This window comes from Takifugu rubripes, chromosome 8 (genome assembly GCF_901000725.2).
Source record: "Takifugu rubripes chromosome 8, fTakRub1.2, whole genome shotgun sequence".
Classification (NCBI taxonomy): domain Eukaryota; kingdom Metazoa; phylum Chordata; class Actinopteri; order Tetraodontiformes; family Tetraodontidae; genus Takifugu; species Takifugu rubripes.
In genome coordinates this window covers 9,203,750-9,222,099 of record NC_042292.1, presented here as the reverse complement: position 1 = coordinate 9,222,099, position 18,350 = coordinate 9,203,750, and the positions used below count along the sequence as shown (strand labels likewise).

General features: G+C 47.8%; 1 protein-coding gene across 1 annotated transcript in view; it reads right to left on the bottom strand.

The window, feature by feature from the left end:
- Positions 1 to 18,350, bottom strand: part of LOC115250829 (uncharacterized) — a 213,705-nt gene that overhangs the window by 141,306 nt on the left and 54,049 nt on the right. The window contains exon 4 of the mRNA XM_029841038.1: positions 15,522 to 15,921. Within this exon, the coding sequence (XP_029696898.1) occupies positions 15,522 to 15,545 (24 nt within the window). The 5' untranslated portion in view covers positions 15,546 to 15,921. The remainder of the gene's footprint in view (positions 1 to 15,521; positions 15,922 to 18,350) is intronic.

The window sequence follows — 18,350 nt, the reverse complement described above, 5'->3', positions numbered from 1 at the left end:
CAGCAAGAGCCAGGAACTTTGGCTACTTCCTGCTGATTGAAGGAGGGGCCTCCGCAGAGTGACGGCTGGTTTACGGTGCATTATTGCCTTCAGCATATTATTCCCTCGCTAATGTACAAGAATTTGTCTGGGTAACGCCGGCGTGCAAATGTGGTCTAAACAGTAACGCATGCATCAGTTCCTGAACACGGACGTTCGAGCGGCACATTCTTCAGATGACGAGCTCCGCTTTGTTTGTTATTTTATTCATCTCCATCTCTTTTATACATTTTTAATACCGTCCGGGCCATGGTGGCTATCTCACAAAGTTAATCACAGGCCTTAAATTGATACCTTGATCAATACCAGCTAACATCTATATGTGCAAGCTAATCACATTTACCAACAATGGCCAATAGCAGCTCATGCTCGCCATCACCAGCCTATATGAGCAGGAAACAGGAAGAGGATCAAACCCATGGTCGGCTTAAGAGACTGCTGGTTTGTTTCGATGTCTTCATCTGGAATTTCAAAGGAAAGTGAAGGATTTTGTTTGCTGGTAAAGAACATTTTGTTAAAGAAGTCAAAACTGTTGCGGCAGCTTTAAAGTTTGGAGCCGTCTGGCATCGGTCCCATCGTGACAATACCACAACTGCCTCGTCTCAGCTTTCTTATCGGCCCTAGCCAGCGAAAATGCTAATTTCCAAAGCGGTCGTGGTCTCACTTTAAGTACGTGAGTGCGATGGCATCTTTAAATCTGATTAGAGATCAGCAGCTTCTGGATTTCCCTGCTGGATAAACTCGAACTTCACGCGTTGTCACCGAAGTCTGAAACTGACGAGCAGCTTCGCTCTGCTGTGAACGAGGAGGCGAACGTAGCAAAGTGGGCCTAAACGAACATGAGTGACTGCTCCGCTCTGGCCGGCGTGTCATGTGACAGGATGGCAGCTGTTCCCAGGTAATGTCCTTGGTATTAGGCTGCTGGTCAGCAGCCAAACGTGGCAGCTGTGCGTCCAGCAGCAGCCCGTAAACCTGCCGCTCCTGTTTAGAAACAACAGTATTCCAGCAAATGGCGGCGGTCAATGTCGGACAAAGCTGGATAAACACGGCGAAGGTCACCGCGGCCGGCACGGCCAACTCGTCTACGTGACAGTCTGTTGCATTCCAAATGATTTCGATCCTGCTTCTTCTTTGACACAGTTTCAGAATTTAGAATCTGAGGATTCCGACGGAGGGTTAGGCGCCAGAGTCGGAGAAACGTTCTGGGAGTGAAAACGAACCCCTTCTAACGCCGTCGCCGATGCCAGCAGGCCGCAGACTGGCCCACACGCCGCCGTGCTGGTGCGCGGCAGATGTTCCTGTGAAGACACCGTGAACGACAAAGTGGTACCAGATCCACCTTTGCCGGAGTGGAGAAGAATCCGGGGACACGGGCCTAACGTGATCTGACATCTGAGACGGCCGCTGCAGGTTCCTGTTGATAAATGATTCACGTGGCTGACCCCAGAGACGGCGAGCTAATGCCATCTAAGTGGCAGCCATCTCAAACTTTGTCTCAGGTCCAGATCTGTCCTCCAGGGGACAGACAAATGGCCACGGCCAGTGTCTCTCTGGTGCCGTTGGCCTCCATTATCGTCCCCAGAAAATGGTGAAAAAACAGACATGTGAGGCCGTAATGATCCCGAATGCAAAGTGCTGCCCCCCCCCCCACATGATTGAGAGCAGAAAGTTGTGATTCTTTCTGCTGCCACACAGATTTAGGTGCTTTAACAGCATCCGCAGGTCCCTCAGAGGCGCCTAATGTGAATTTAATGACCTGACGCTGAGCGAGCGACGAGTCCTGAAGGTGAAGGTGACAACCTTTTTACCCATCTATACGATGCTGAGCCCTCAGAGCCCCCCACCACAGCCAGGGGCTGGTGTTCGCACGCTCGATCTCCTACACAGACACGACGGTGCAGCTCGACGACGATTACAATCTGCCTCTGAAAACAGGATTCGCTCGTCGTCTGGAGACGCGGCGATTCTGGAGAAGCACAGAACCACAGGCTCGCAGGTTGAGACTGGGTCAGGTGATAAGAGAAGAAGAGAAGAAAGGGAAGACAACATCCATTCTGGCGCCTGATGTCGGGGAACGTGGAGCTGCTGGGAGTTATTCTGAGATGACTGACAGCGACAGCTTCATCACCTGAGGAGGAAACCATCGTCACCACAACAGACGTTTAGGCTTTGACCCGCTGGCGCTCCTCATCTGAAGCTGCTGCTGGGGCTCAGAAACGGGTCCATTTAGCTGGATTAAAGAGATTATTGTGAAGGATATTCAGGCCGCTGCTACATTTACTCATTATTCAAACCCAGAACGTAACGTCAATAGAAGCAGCGTGAAGTATGAAGTGAAGGAGCCTTCAGAGGAATGAAAACATGTTCCAGGAGACAAATGTCCCGCACCGCTACAATCACTTAGTGGATTCCAGCTCCCTGAATCCAGGCTCATCAGGGCCACATAATGAGCCCCCGCTGACACAAACACATTTATATCCAACAAAAACTCTTTTCATACTTCGACAGGAAACTCTGCATTCGCACAACACTTAAGAGCGACTGTCTGAAATCTGATTAATGCTTAAACCAATTACAGCTTCCCCCGATTAGAGGACATTACCAGGTTAAGAGCTCTCATGCATCTTCCTCAGCCTCTTTTTTCATGAACTTTCTCACTGACAAACGTCCTGGGTGTGTGGCGGTCTGGTGGCGAGACTGGCTCCTCCCCCCACGACGTGCAAACACGCTTGAGATCCGAAATGGTAATTAAGGAACGGGGAGGGCGGCGTGGCGGGCACAGACGCATCGCTCAGCTCCTCGGCCATCATGCTGCCCAGTAACGCCCCGTATGGTCTCAATTACACTTCCCATGATGTGGAATAACAGCATTACAGCAAAGCAAGACATGCATTCATATACTGGTAATTAAATAAAACCAGACCAAGATCGGACCTGAGTGATCTGGAGCGCCCTTCATTTAGATGGATGGGCCACAGCGCTGACCTCACCCAGAATTCTTAAAGAGACAGGCAACCAGAGGTCAGCGGATTAGTCCTGAGGGACAGTTTTTGGTGTTCCCACTCTTAAGATATGGATTTGGGCATTTTAATCCAACAGAATGGAAGCGTTTCATGATTTCACGAAAGACAACAGTTGCCCTTGCTGGCTCAACACAGTAAAACCTCTAAGCTGAACGGGCTGCATCCGAACTGGCTGCATAAACCAAAGGAGAGTAGTGAGGATTTATTCACTCGGAGAGAACAAAAATCATTCAATTAGTCAACAAATGTTCTCTACTTTGAAGTCGCCAGTGTTCCCTTACAGCGCTGCAGGAGACGTCTGTCACGTGACAGAAACCCAAAGAGCAGCTGCAGTTCTGGCTGATGTTTAACCTCAGATCCAGGCCCGTCCGGCACATCTGCTCACCAGCGGAAATATCAGGCCCCCAAAACCCGCCATCGTTAAAGCGACGCCCTTCGAAAGGTCATCAAATGTAACTCATCGGTTAACGCCCCCCCACCAGCTAACGGGCAGAGTTCAGACAGATGGCGTACCCCCCCTCCACCTTTCAACACCATTTACCTGCATGTGCCCCCGGCCCACGGTCCCCACCCTGGCTGGAGGCTGCGCTAGCAGGAGCTGTGGATGTTGACGCGCCGTGCTGCTGCTAATGGACTTGTGCGGGGAGTCCAGGCTGGACTTGGTCATTTCAGCCATTAATGTTTCATTAACGCACCGTCCTACTGCTCGGCTGCGCCGCCGCCCGCCAGCTGCCGTGGCTGATGGATGCTGCTCGCTCAAGGTGGATGCAAGTGTGTGAACGACAGAGTAACCGCCATCAAAACCAGCGTGACAGGGACGTATGCGTGACATTAGATCAACACCGGCTGTAAATTTACTGTCGCACGTCACATATTCGTACGTCGCTAAAAGAAATGACATGGCGTGTTCGCCGCTGCTTCCTGTCTGTGGATGAAAAGCACACCCCTGTCGTTCAGGTGTGTTTGCATATGTAAATCAGACGCACCCGGGATTACGCTGGCGGCAAGATCAGTTGCTAAGGTACGCACCCGATAATGAACACGGCACGTACAAGTTTAACACAATATTCTAATTAGACATCGATGTTTATTTAATGCGTCCTGAGTAAATTAGTTGTATAAAATTAGGACTAATTAAGTGTGGAATTAATAACCATGACAGCCTTTCTGTTGCCGTACGAAGACGTACGCAAAGGTAATCATCATATCTGTGTCACTCATTAGGCTTTCTGATTGTCAGGATGTGACATATGATAATGTTGCAGCTCATCTGCATGCTCAGGCTGATGCATATTTTAGAGTTCTGAACGCAGCACAGCCTCCTGATACGATCCTTTCTTAAAATCTGACTTTTTTCTTCTTTTTTTTTTACACCTCAGAAGTCATAAAAGGTTTTTGGGACAACATTAGCTTGTGCTAACCGTGAAAAGATGGACTGTAAACTGTGTGAAAGGTGTCAAACGCGTTACTGGCGCTCACACGGGTGACTCAATGACAAAAAAGACAGACGATTGGCACAGCCCTCAAACACATTTGATGTTTCTGGATCAGTGAAGCTGTAGGTAGGCTGTTCATCTGTCACTACTCAACGGTGTGTATGCAGGGAGGGGTGGGGGGGGTGCTACGCTGCTGATGAATACCCGGCTTTATCAGATGTGTGTGTGTGATATATGAGATCGCCCGATAATCGACACTTAGTTGTACCATATGGACGTACGCTGCTGCCAAGGTAGGAGGTAAGCTCTCGGGGATGTCAGGGACTGGGGGGGGTTCCAAACATACCAGAGGGAATGTGGTTGTGATTCCAGATGATGACCTGAGCAGCTCTGGTTTCAAGGACGCTGAAGAAGAAAGGTTCATTCTGTAAAGATGTGGAACGCTCTGTGTTTACCCAGGTGCTAAAGATCAGAAGAGCCCACCTCATCGACATCTAGGAGGTGTCCAACTATGCAGTACTGCTGCCAGCCTGAAGGGCTAACAGCTGATTGGGATTTACCAGTAGAAGCTGAGTTCAACGTTCAAAACTGGCTGGTCTGTGACACCTGAAAGCAGCGCATCCAGGAAAACCAGACACACGACACGAAAGAGTTCGACAATTCCGTTTCATCTTTGACTTCCAAGATATCCCCAACAGGCAACGTAGCCGCGCATGAGAGGACCCGTTACTGCCGGCGGCTGATGAATACCAATAAACAGTCAATCAGAAAATGATCTAGTCCAAACGTGGTGGAATCGAGGGTGGTTTCTAAGGCCACCAAAGCATTTCAGACAGACAGGAAGTGGAGGCTTTGAAACACTGTAATTCCAGGTGGCTGGGGAGCGGTTTGGCAGCCGCACGCGTGCACGGGCCCATCATACAGCCAAGAGATGGCGACCGGGAGTAGGAGGAATGTTCACCACGGAGAGGGAGAACATGTGTGACAAAAGGAGACGATGAAAAACACATGTCCTGTTTCACACGCATTTACCTCTGACTGCCAAATGACAGATCAAAGGAGGGAAGGTGGAGGGGGCAACAGCAAAGGTGGGACTTCAACTCCCACCTCGCTGAAAAGCACTATCAAAGCATCTTCATCAAAGACGATGAGGAAACACCCGACACTGGCAGCTGTGAAGTCCAGTATAATCCTGAGCAGCCAAACGTTAGCTAAAACAGAAACAGTCATGTTTTCACCCAGCCCCCACATCAGCAGGAGCCCCCCCCCCCCCCCCCCCCCCCCCCCCCCCTCCCCATAGGGGCCTGGTCCTGCTCAAGGTTTCTTCCTGTTAAAAGGGAGTTTTTCCTTGTCAGGCTCTGGGTTTCTGTAAAGCACCTCGAGACCATTTTGACTGTAACAGACGCTGTATGAAAAGGATGAATGAGTTTTTCTTATTCAGACGCACTAACGGTCCTAGTGGTGACAATATGGACTCTAAGAATTTGTAGATATTGACTTTAATTAAGCTCTAGTCAGAACCAGAACCTTATCTTGTGTCTAACCTCCCGTGGTTAATCTGGATTGTGCGTGGAGATGTTAAAGTGTGTAACATGGCGGTAGTTCAGCTTCTCACCAGATTCTGGCCTTTTCTGACAAACCGGACGACCATTTGAGAAAAGATGGAAAGTTTGCCTCAGAGTCGGCGAGATAACTCCCACTTATTCCATTTGTCGTCATGGCGTGCCGTTGCTGCCTTTGAAGTGCCAAATTAATGACAAGAGAGAAGTGTCGGTGTTCTGAGAGAGAATGACCTCTTTTCTAAAGGCTGCGCGGCTCTGCGGCGACTCATCTGTTGGCCCCATCTAATTATGGGAATGGAGCAGTTTGAAAAGTGTCTTAGGGCTGTTTAGGAATAAAAGGGACATTTAAATGCAGAGAACTTTGAAAATTACAGATCCGTCAGAATCGCGGCGCTCCCAGTCGGGGTAATTCCGGCATCGATGGGGAGAATTCCAATTCCAAAACTTTACTACAAACACAACAGACAAAGCAACTCTTGTTCTAAACAGAGTTTCTAAAATGGAACTTTCCAAAGCTGGAAGGAAAACCCCCCTTCATTCACCACAAGCTGAGAATGATGGCTCAAACCTAAAAATATTATTAAAGATGTTTTCTAATAAATGAATCGGAGGAAACAGACACTTATCTTCAAACTACATCTGGCTTATTTGGCTTACGTGACTTTCATGAAGTAAAGTGCCCAAATGTGTTGACGTAGCTGATTCTGTCATCTGTTTGTGGTCAAATTAGAAATGCTAATTCAATTTTAATATCTCCCCTTTAAACAAGGCACATCAGGACAAGTTTAATGAAATTATTTGTCATGTAAATGAAGTTCCACATGAGGAGTAAATTATTTTACAATGGCTGCTTGTTTGTGATGCCGCTCAAATATTAGCATCACAGATAGATGTAGGACACTTTCTTCTGTGTGTACCTTAAACAACCTGAGCTTCTTCCATTCAAAACCTTGTTTTTCACTTCTGTTTTTCTAATTATAACGTTAGCGCTCATTAGCCACCATGTTTGCCGCGCACGCCTCCCGGAAACCTTTAATATTTTCTCTGATTCTCATCTCACCGGCCTCTCTCTAATTACACCGCGAGGACACATGGAGGAATAAAAAGATGCTTGTCGGTAGATGCGGCTGCTTAAGGAATATTTCAAAGTGAGAAACATTTCTTTTCATTAAACTAACCCCGACCCCTCTGCTTTCAGGCGGCCGTCCCTGCGGACGCACAGCCCGCTTCCCTTCCCTTATGGGGTATGATGTGTGGATGAAGGCTCTTTCCCGCTATAATGACTGTACACCGAGATTTTCAAGGGCCCGCTCATGACAATCCCATTTTCTGTGTAATTTCATGGTTGTCTTCTTGAATGAAGATATTGGCTGCTCTGAAGCACGAGGTCAGAGTCTCCCTGCTCCCTTTTCTGGATTGTTCCGGAGTATGTTTCCCTTCACTTGATGAAAAGTAATTCATCATTTACACCCCTGAATTCTGCCACTCCCCCCCCCCACTCCCCAGCCCTTCTCCAAGCCAACTTTCCTCACCCCTCCCCTACCCGTTCAGCCCACAGTGTTCCTCGGAGACAGATGGTTCAACATGGCGGCAGGTCAGCCGTCCCTAAGAACAGGTTAGCCCTCCCAGGCCTGGCCGCCGCCCTCCGCCCGTGATCGAGTTTGTCACCTCTCTACCTCTGGAGTCAAATCCTGTCAGCTCGGGCATCCTTCAGCACCCCCAAAGTGGCTTTGGCACCCAGCGGGGCATGAGAGCTTCAAATTGATTTTTTTTCCCCCTTCCACTCTTAAGATTTACCAGGTTCCCTTCAGGGAGGCTGTTGACAGCCAGTAGAGGCTCTCAGCCAATCAGGAGGCGGCGATGGTGTGAAAGACACCTAAGGAAGGTTTCTGTGTGCCTCCTGGAGCCAAGAGGGGGGAATGGGTCCCCGATGAAGATGAGGAGGAGGAGGCAGTTGCTAGGAGACCACCAGCTTTTTCCCATTTATCAGTTTCTCATGTCCTGCTGATTGTTTGTATTTATTTTAGCAAGGACATTTATTAACTCAGGCGGATGTAATTCAGTTTCAAGAATTCTCTTGGAAAAATCTGGATTTAACCAATAATAATGATCAGAGTTCTTCTCATCTTCACCTCCTTTGCTGAAAATATTCTCCTGCATCTCTAAGAGGAAGCTCGTGTGTGCAGCCACGTTTATTAGCGTGTCTTTTAAAGGGGAGGCGTGATCAGCTCCCACCAGCAGCTGCTAACATCTGCAGGGTGTCCAGAGTCCAATCAGCCTGTCTTTAATGCAGAGACGAGAGAAAACCCTCGAGATTTAAGAGAGACGGAACCCGATCATCCCTCCTCATCAAGGCCCACACTCTCCTGTGACCCTCCCTGCTCGGCTTCTCGCTAACTAAATCTGAGTACTTAAGGAAATACAAAAGGGTCGCAGCGATAGCATCAGGAAATTACACCTACGGCTCAGCTCTGCTGAAGGGAAGCTGCTTCACAGCGGAGAAGATTATGTTCAGGGCAGCGCTCTTTCAATAAGTGTGAAATGGAAGCTAACGTGTCAGATTAGCGCTGTTCTGTTCTGTTCCACGATGCATGACTGTTTTCACCTGATCACGAGAACAAAACTCAGCCTTTTCTTAAAAAGGTGTTGAGATTAATGCACCAATAAATCGACAAAATACCACAGAGGATGATTTATTTCCATATTTATCATCATCATCATCATCATCCTGGAAATAAAAACTATTTATTGAATTATTTTCGATTGAAAAACTCGATTAGCTTTATAATTTTTTAACTGTATATAATGTTCAACGATGATTTTTTTTTTTTAAACAACTCATAATGGTGTCATGAAATAAATTAAATTATATGATTTGGCGGTCCATCTGAAATTACTTAAATGAGTAAAAATTAGACCCGCCCCTTTTCCCTCCTCCAGCCCCACCCATATATCCAAATATGGTTACTTCTGGGCCCAAACCCCCATGATTACGGCATCCATGTCAGCCAAACTCCGTGCTTCTAAAATGACAAAACAGTGGGTGATTTTAGGGAGGGTTGCCACCTGGGTACGATCCAGGATGCTAAACAGCTGCTTCTGGAGCCACAGCTCTGGAGTGACCCCTTTAAGTCAGGTAAAAGATGGGACACTGGAAACCAGATTATGTTTGACTGATTCAGCTGTTACACTCCTTTTTTTCTTATCGCTGCTTTGAAAGTTGTTGTGAAAGGCAGGAGGTGCGTGTACAAGGGAAACCATGACGGCTCTCATTCCACCGCCATGCTCTGCTTTCCTGGCTGCCCACCTTCTCTACCTTATAAACCCATAAAAAGACCATAAAGAGAGTCTCAACTCATTCAACCTGAATCCCCTGCCTGCTGCTGACTGGTTCCAGCCCCACCTGCTCAGGTAAATTATCTCCAGCTGCATGACTGAAGGAGGCGGGGCATCCCAGTCCCAGTGACCGTGAGAGCCCACCGCCTCATTTCATACTCTAAAGTCTTTACCTCCAGGAGTGTGAAAGCTGCTGGGCTATCGGTGTCTCGCCCTCCCTACGACCTCCCCCCACGGGGCTCAGCGGTGAGCTTTAGCTTTAACAAGATTGTACAAGAGTCATGTTCTGATAACAATTATCCGTAACCCGGAGTTTACAGCTAACCTGCAGGTGCAATGATCCTGACCCGTGTATGGCTGCAAGTGTCGCTGCAGCCGCAGCTCTGCAGCCTGAAAGGTGATATTATACACTCTCACACATGCAGTCGGACATACAGACACAGAACCTCTGAAGAACCATGTTGCAGGAGGGAGACGCTTCATTGGGCCTGATTCTGGAAGCCCGACAATGTCTCGCTCGATTGGGGGAGGATTTATAACTGATCAGTCTGGGTGAGGAAGAACAGAACAGAAGTGAACAGAGGACCGTCAGCTCGGGGTCCACAGGACAATTCCCAGCTTCTGCTAACGATACTGTCACTCTGACACCGGTTCTGCTCCCTCCACAGCCAGAACAACTGTTTTACTTCACTCTTATCATTTCAGCAGGAAACACTCACCCACACTCTCCTCATGGGTGAGGAGCATGGGCTGGAAAATGGCGTAGGAGGCTCGGTGGATGATAAGCAGAACCTCGTGGGACGACAGCGAACTTGTTCGCGTTTTTACGCCGCTATCCCGCAGCCACTGATGAGGCCGATATGTTTAATTAGGGTGGTCAATTTCCACCCCCCCCCCCCCAACACACACACTCTCTGGATCCACTCCTCCGTGTCATTTACACCAGAACTGTGACTGTAGGCGAGAGGGAGGCAGGGAGGGATGGGGGAGAACAAGATCCCCCCCCCCAACAAAACTGAGATAAAGAAAAAATGTAATACTTCCACATTTTCCAGTGCTCCTTTCATCATTATTCAAAAATTAGTTTTTAATGCAATGAGTAGCTCCAATCATGTTCGGGTCTGCATGATTCAGATACTATCGTAATTACAATTAGATTACATTACCGCAATCAGAGAGAGGGGCATCGTTAAGAGAAGGAATATAAATTGCTTTAGTTTTACAAGTACTGAGCAAGCAGAAATTTGAATTAATCTCCACTTAAACATCTTCCCCTGAAGAAGTGCAAACCAGGCTGCTTTCAGCAGCCATCAACACACATTCAAGCAAATCTATGGTTTTTCTCTCCGCGATTGAAGTTTCAGAAATATCAAATTCAAAAGTATTCTAAACTATTAGTTACAGTGAGACGTGATCATTTCCTCACACGTCGGTCTCACCCAGTTAGCATTGACCGTCACATGTTACTCCAGTCCTAAAATGTTCTCTGACTTCAGATCACTTTGTCAGCTGCCTGAGCTTCACTCCCATAATCCTCAGTAACCTTCTTCCTTTTGCAAATGTCGTAGCGTTCCTCACATGTGAGCATCTAAAACTACGGAATACTGCAGAAAACGATCAAGTTTGAAAAATATTAATTCATAGATGAATAAAATCTATCAATCAGATACGTTCATACAGAAATACAAGTGTGTGTGATACATCGCCGGGGCAACAATATCCATTTCACAAGGTTCTCACAAGTTCAAAGGCGTGTTTGAAGGTTAGACTTGGTTTGAAGGTTGAGGTTAGAGCTGGGTTTTGGTTAAGGTCATGGTCAGGAGGATTATGTAAGTGAATGTCTTCACAAGTGTGTGTGTGTGTGTGTGTGTGTGTGTGTGTGTGTGTGTGTGTGTGTGTGTGTGTGTGTGTGTGTATGTGTGTGTGTGTGTCTGTGCCGTTCCACTGAATGCGTAACGTCCTCACTGTCCTCCAGAAAGTGTCTCAAAGCCCATTTGGTCACATTGTGCAGGATTATCCCAAAGAGCCAAATACAATAAAATACAAATCAGTCAGAAACAGAAATATGAGCCATCAGTGGAACACTGGGCGGATGATTAGGTCTGAAGTTAGCAAATCCCTGATCCGCTAATGAATTAAGACTCCAGTGAAGAGCGGCACTGCTTTTCTTAATGACGGCTGACGATTTCTCTGAGCTGCCTTCAGCTCCTCAAAACAGCACTTTTGCTCTTCTCACTGAACGTATGAATGAAGAATTAAAACAAAGCACTTCTTCCCCCTCTGATCGGCTCACGCGCACCAGTTTGTGCAATTAATAATGCAGATGATTGCCTTAGCTATAGCTGTGGAACTTTTTTTTAAGGGCCCATTTGCCTGATATCAATTACCTTTTTTTTTACCCATTTCCTATTTATTCCCGTCTTTGGCCACGATTGGAGATTAATGTTCGCTTCCAAATTACCACACGCGCCGGCCATTTATCAGCTCCCAGAACAATCCTGCAGATTCATCCCAACACTAAGTGGCAGAATATTCATGAAATTGGTGAAAAAAGGAAGTAATTTTACACACCCATTAATGATTAAAAAAAAAAAGAATTTGGCTCTTGCCTCTCATTTACTGTGTGGGTTTTTCTTTGTCCACTCAGAAGAGGACGGGCGTCATTGTGGAGGCAAAAATCCTTCTTAATTTAGCTGAAAAATGCAGTCGTATATTTGTGGGAGGAAACCAGTGCGATACATTACGGTCAGACAATGTGATAATGGCGATAAGGCGACGCATTGTGCTTGTTTGTAAAGCCGCGGTGGCCCATAATAGACAGCATTCAAGCCCGACTTCAGTAATGAGTCGGGTAAACAGAGCTTTCAAAATGAGTTTCTAAATCAGCGCAGAGGAAAAAGCCGGGGGTTTCTGGTCCTCGGCCCCCCGGCTTTAATCAGGCATTAGGAAACGGGAGTGAAGATGTTATGAAAATGCGGCGCTGGCCTTTGTTCGGCATCTGTCATGCCATTGACTTCTCTGACACAATGCTACAATGCATGACGGATCAAAGTAATTAAAGTTCCGATAATTTACCTTCCTCTGTTGCGTGTCAAGTCTGCCAGACCGGCGGCTCTCGGCCGGTCATTGATTTCCTCGCCGCCATCGGAGCGTGATCCTTAAAGACGCCACAGCGGCCAGCGATGTGTGTTTTAATAACTTTTATATAATAGCGACGCTTCAGACGCTCAACCATTAACGATCACAAACAGATGAGGGGATAGTGCCCCCGCCACGTCTTTGTAAAGCCGGGCTGTCAAGCGTGCGGCGGCGAATCAGAGGGGTCACAACAGAGTGTCACGGCGCCACCTTAGTAAACTTTTGGAATCCAGGAGAAAACTCTGGCTTTATCCGCAAATCCGGCGGGAGATTGAGGCGCCGGTGCGGGAGGATTGTAAACTCATTATGGTTACACAGAGGAGTAATTCTGTCTGCCGTCTAGGCCCTGGATTGACGTGGGACGCTTAGGAGAGACTCCCTGTGTCGCCGCAACAGCCAGAATATAACACTCGTCTCGGCGGCACTCTGGAGGTTACTCGGAACGACAATGTGTCATTGTCATCCAGGTTTTTTCAGCAGGTTTCTACGGAACGAGGTGGCGGGAAAGCGAGACGCGCGCTCTCTTTTGAAGGCTTACTCCCCCAAAACCGACTCTCCTCCCCTGACGAAAGTTAAACGGTTGAAGTCTTCCTGTTCTGAGATGTGATTAGCATGTCACACATTAGAAATGCCACATTAAATAATCCCATCCTTCAGGCTTTACTTCCTCACCAGGTATTAGCTTAGACGGAGAATTATCCTAAGCTTTTTGGAAGTGGGGAATCCACAGAAAGATCTTGGCACTCGGTGTTTGAATTTTCCATCTGCCTGCTAGGTGAGATACTCAGCCGTCTTACAACGGCGGAGGAAGCCGAGCTCACCGTGGCGGCGGCGCGGCCAGGTTCTGTCGTTCTAATCTGGTCTCAGGAACGCGACGCAACCCGACAGACAGACGGGATCAAAACTGTTCCCCGACACAGTTGTTGAACGTGTCATCGTGCGACACCTTTGCTAATGTCACCGTTTTGTTTCATTGGCTGATTAAACAGCGTTGGAAAATGCAATAAAGTTCTGTGGCAGCTGTTGCCTAAAGGTTCAGAGAGACGTTCAGCTGAAAAAAAAATTAAATTACTTTCTCTAATCTGCCATTTCACTGTGTTATGAAACAATTTCAATGCCGCGATAAGGCTTTGATAAGAGTCACGGATCACACGAGTTCTGTAAAGCGGAGCCGTCGGGGGAGAGATCAAACATCTGATAAGTTCAGAGTTCATGTGACTTCACGGACCAAATTCCACAACAGCGAAAAACATCAATCAAGCGGGACCTTTATCTGCCGTCAGGAGGGGAAGTGTAACTTTAAGGTTGATGTGCTATCATCTGACGGGAAGATCGGACCAAATTGGACGGTTTTAAACCTGCTGCACTGCCTCCGGGTGCGCTAGTGTCCCGACAATGGGAGGATTTGTCGTCCAGGACGCCCCATGGCTAATTATCATCCAGCAAGTGGGTCACGGTTGTCATTACTTCTGGTCACATGATGGTATTCATCCAGGATGTGTTTATCGCAGCATCACAATGGAGCCTTAGTGCCGCAGAAACTTCACATTTGTTTGGCGGTGAAGAGCAGCCTTGACTGCGAAGTATTAATATTAGACACAGCAGATTGAAAAATGTCCAGAACATGGATATTTTTAACATCAGCGTGCACCAAAACACCAAAGAGATGCGCTGCTTAAGTGAGGGCAATCACGTTGGCTGGGTCACATGCTGGAGAACAATGTGCGTTACAAGACAAAGTTGAAAATGAGCGCACAGTCTGGATTAGAGAGGGCCATCTGAACGGCCCGGGGGCAACGCTCCTCCTGTCAGGATTTATGGACAGACTGCCTCTTTCTAATGTCACCCCCACCAAAACCAGAGCTCGAACCTCCTGGTGTGTAGAAAAGTGGAAACTTTTTGGAAACATTCATGGCCAATAAAGGTCCAACTTAATTTCACGTAGCTCCACGAAGACATCCAAAGGAGGTCTGACACCTTTAGATGCCGAACCACGCTGGCGGCATGTGACGCGTCAGGGCATAACCAGATGACCTTCCCAGGGGTCAAGCCTTAAAGTGGCAGTGAAGAAAATCAGAGAGGAATTTCCTGTCCTCATCTTTATAAAGATAAATGTTCAGATGAAGCCCGAGGGGCCTCCTCATCCTGACAGAAGCTCTTGTTTTCATGAGTAGAACCAGAACAAGAGACGACTGTTTCTCTGCTATAGGAAGGAATTCGGGAGTCTATTTGGGTCCCATCACAGTTGCTCCCTGTGTTGCTCTATATTTACAAATCGATTCTCCTTCTCCATTAGCGTGTCATTCACAAAGCTTTTTTTAACAAATGTCTTCAGGAGAATGAGGCAGCCAACAAAGCAGCTCTATTACTGTTTATGACAAAGAAGTTAAAAATATTCAGAGGAGCCTGACCAAAGGCTCCATTTTATACACACTTTGGAATAACCCGTGTGTGTAAGCGACGCCAGGTGGACGACGCTCGCAGGGAGAAGCTGCGTTTGTTGCATCGGTGAACATTGTCCATCGGCTGTGGGTCTGAACTGATGTGACCTCGGGCACCAACCCGCGTGCATGCGTGTGTGTGTGTGTGTGCTCTGGTACAGCCTATACAGTGGGGACAGAAATAAAAGTTTCCCCTGCAAAGTGAGGACATTTTGTCAGGTTTATAAGTGACGGCTCAGTCAGTCAGGTTGGGTCAGGGTACGGATTTAGTCGTGGTGGGTAGGATGAGGGTGTGTAGCTGTGGAGATTAAGCTTAAAAATTCTACTTATCTGATCAGAAAGCACCAAAATCAGTGAAAACTCAGTGTGATGGCCTCAACATAAAATAAAGGATATATGTGAGAGGGATGGTTTTGTCATTGATTGAGGGGCCGACAGGTAATATCTGTTTCAGGAGGGAAGTCCCTAAAAAGTCCCCAATGTAAAAACAACACTTCAGTTTATTTATTTCAGAAAGATTTAAAAAAATGCAGATATCTTCCTCACCGTTTCAGATTGTGCGATAGCCATTCCTGATGAGAGGCGGCATCTCTGGCTTCATATTTGACAATGGGCCGATGGATTACGCTCAGAAACCATGAGTGATTCAATTTCCACCTGGAAAAGCTTAGCACACGTTCTCCATATTAGGGGCGTATCTGCTCGATTGGATATAATTCACACCTCGATGGAAGCTTACACCTGCTTGAGGGAATTAGGGCTGAGGCCTTTAGTAAACGTTTAAACCTGTCAGACAAATGAGATAAGTGCATTCATGACCTGTTCCTCCTGTTCGCCGCCTTAATTCCATCTGAGGGGGATCTCTCCCCCCCCCACTTCCTGTACCTGCAGAGCCGTCTGTGACGCTTCAGAGCCCGACTCTGCGGAGCAGCAGGGAGCCGGTTGACTGTCAAGAGCAATTAGAAACATGTTTGATGAAGGTCACAGAGTGTCCTGCACGACGACGGCATTTCTGAGAGGAGAGGATCATTTCCATCATCATCTATTCAAAAACTCTGTGTGTGTGTGTGTGTGTGTGTGTGTGTGTGTGTGGGTGTGTGTGTAGACAGGGTAAGCGTTTCCCCCCCTCAAAAATTAAAAAAAAAGAAAATCGGTAAGCGGATGCTAACTTCCCACAGAGAGAATTTCTCCAGGTCGAATGCAAAACGTTCCCGACTAATCATCCGCGCTGCGGAAGCGCCAGCTGCGGCCCGTGGTAGGATTATCATTCTCATAGACCTCTTACCGAGCTTTTAGCTAAATGAAAAATCTGTTTCATAGCCTAGGGAGAAGGCAGCGTGCAGATAAGGAGGAATGTTTACCGAGAGGCAGCGCCGGTGAAAAACAGGTTTTTCTTCTTTTTCCTCTGAAAACGGTTGGGGAAGGAATCATTAGCCTGGCGAGGATGGAAGATCAATGTATTTACACGATTCATTTGTGACAAAGTTCTTCTGGGCTCATTAATTTAATGTTTCTGTCTACCTTCTGTCCTGAGGGCATCTGCTGCTCCATTGTTCCACCATCTCTGCTAACGTTTTGCACCACGATGCCGCCGCGTACGCCCGACACTCAGCTAATCAAATCACAAGGCTCGCCGCCACCTTTGGGCTCGATCAAATGAAATAATCAGTGTGAAGAGGTCAGACATGAGTGCAGTAATCTTACGGGGTTCAGACGCACACACTCGACCAACCTGGGGGTAATGGATCTCTATTAGCACTCTATTACCGACATCTGTAACCACGGAGCAGAGCCAAACACTGCTAACAAGGGCAATGTATTTGGAAGTCACTCGCTAGCTCCCCGCGGACGCCGCCTCTCATTACCGAGCTATCATGACCATTCTGTTTGCCCGGACAGCGCCGTGTGGGAGGGGTGAAGATGGGGCTGCTGAAATAACAATTAAAGGGCTGTGTGGCGGTGCTCTGATGGGAGGGGGGGGTTGGGGGCGGTCCCCGGGGTGCCCTCCAGGTCTGCTCGCTCTTGACCCTCCTCCTCTGATCTGAGCGGAGACAATGCCCAAGCTGCAGCTCAGTTTGTTACCACCAGACCTAATTCATGGCCGGCTCTGAGGTTCCGAGTGGAAAAGTGCATAAATGATTGAGAAGCTGAGGGATTTGTATAAATATTACTGAGAAATGCCACTGAAGTCCCCCACCCCTCCCGCCCCCACTCTGCTCTTAAATAAATAAACCTCAGAGTCTTAAAGAAGACCAAACCAATTTGGCTTTGGAAAATAAAAGCGTCCCTCTGTGCGCCAGTTCAAAGTGATAACTGAGCGCAGAGCATTAAACGCGCTCTCCGTCACTGATATTTCCAGATTGACACGGATCGCTGTTGAACCGGGGTGACGAGATATTAAAAGACAGGGCCCGGGGGCCAAAGACGGCGCCCTATTTCAGGAATAAATGGCTGCGATCAGCTCCTGGGTGCCGCTGAAAAGCTCCGTGCCGCCGTAAACTGCTCAACCCTTCTGACATCGACGGTCACAATGTGTTTAGATAAACACGCGCACAAAAAGTGGATTTAGTGTAAGTCCATCACAGCAACGCTGACCGTACGTAGACTGTCAGACAATGTGGAAATACCCCCAGCATGACGAGGCTTAAGCCAATTGGCAGCAGAGCCAAACTTGTAAACTAATCTATGCATTAGCCGGCTGGCATGCCGCAGCCCGACGCTCCGGTGGAACCTGGAGTTTGGAGCTGTTTGTCGCCCGCCAGTGATAAGAGCCCCCCCCCCCCTCAAAAAAAAAGTGGGCTTAGCGCCTCTTCTTTTCAAACGGAATCACTTTAGGCCATTTATCAGTCTACCTGTCTCTGAGACCTATTTCAGATTAAGGTCAGCGGGGAGGAAACGTTCTCGGGGTACTTTTAAAATGCATAAGTCGAGAGGCTTAGGCTTTCTCAGCACAAGTCCCCGCAACAATGAGAGTCTAATATTTATGTAAGAATAGCTGACAGCAGATTTCTCCTTTTTCCTCCCCTCTTGCTCCGTTTTGCCCTTTCAAAGTCGAAATACACTTGACGAGAAGGGAGCAGAGCTCATTCCTGACGGGCTCTGACGGACACAAATCCACCCGATCACGTCACGCGCGTTCCCGAAGTCAGAGAGAGAGAGAGAGAGAGAGGGAGGGAGAGGGAGAGAGGGAGGGCGGTGTCGCTTGCTCCCACATCCTCCAAATGAAAGCGGGAATAAACCTTTTCAATATGCGTCCAGATTCCTGCGACTCTTCTGCTGGGCTGTTTTGTGCCAACTGACGCCGATCTTTGAGGTCTAACTTACAGTAGAACAGCTGTCTTATCTGCTGCCGCCGGTCCCTTTTTTACCGCTGAA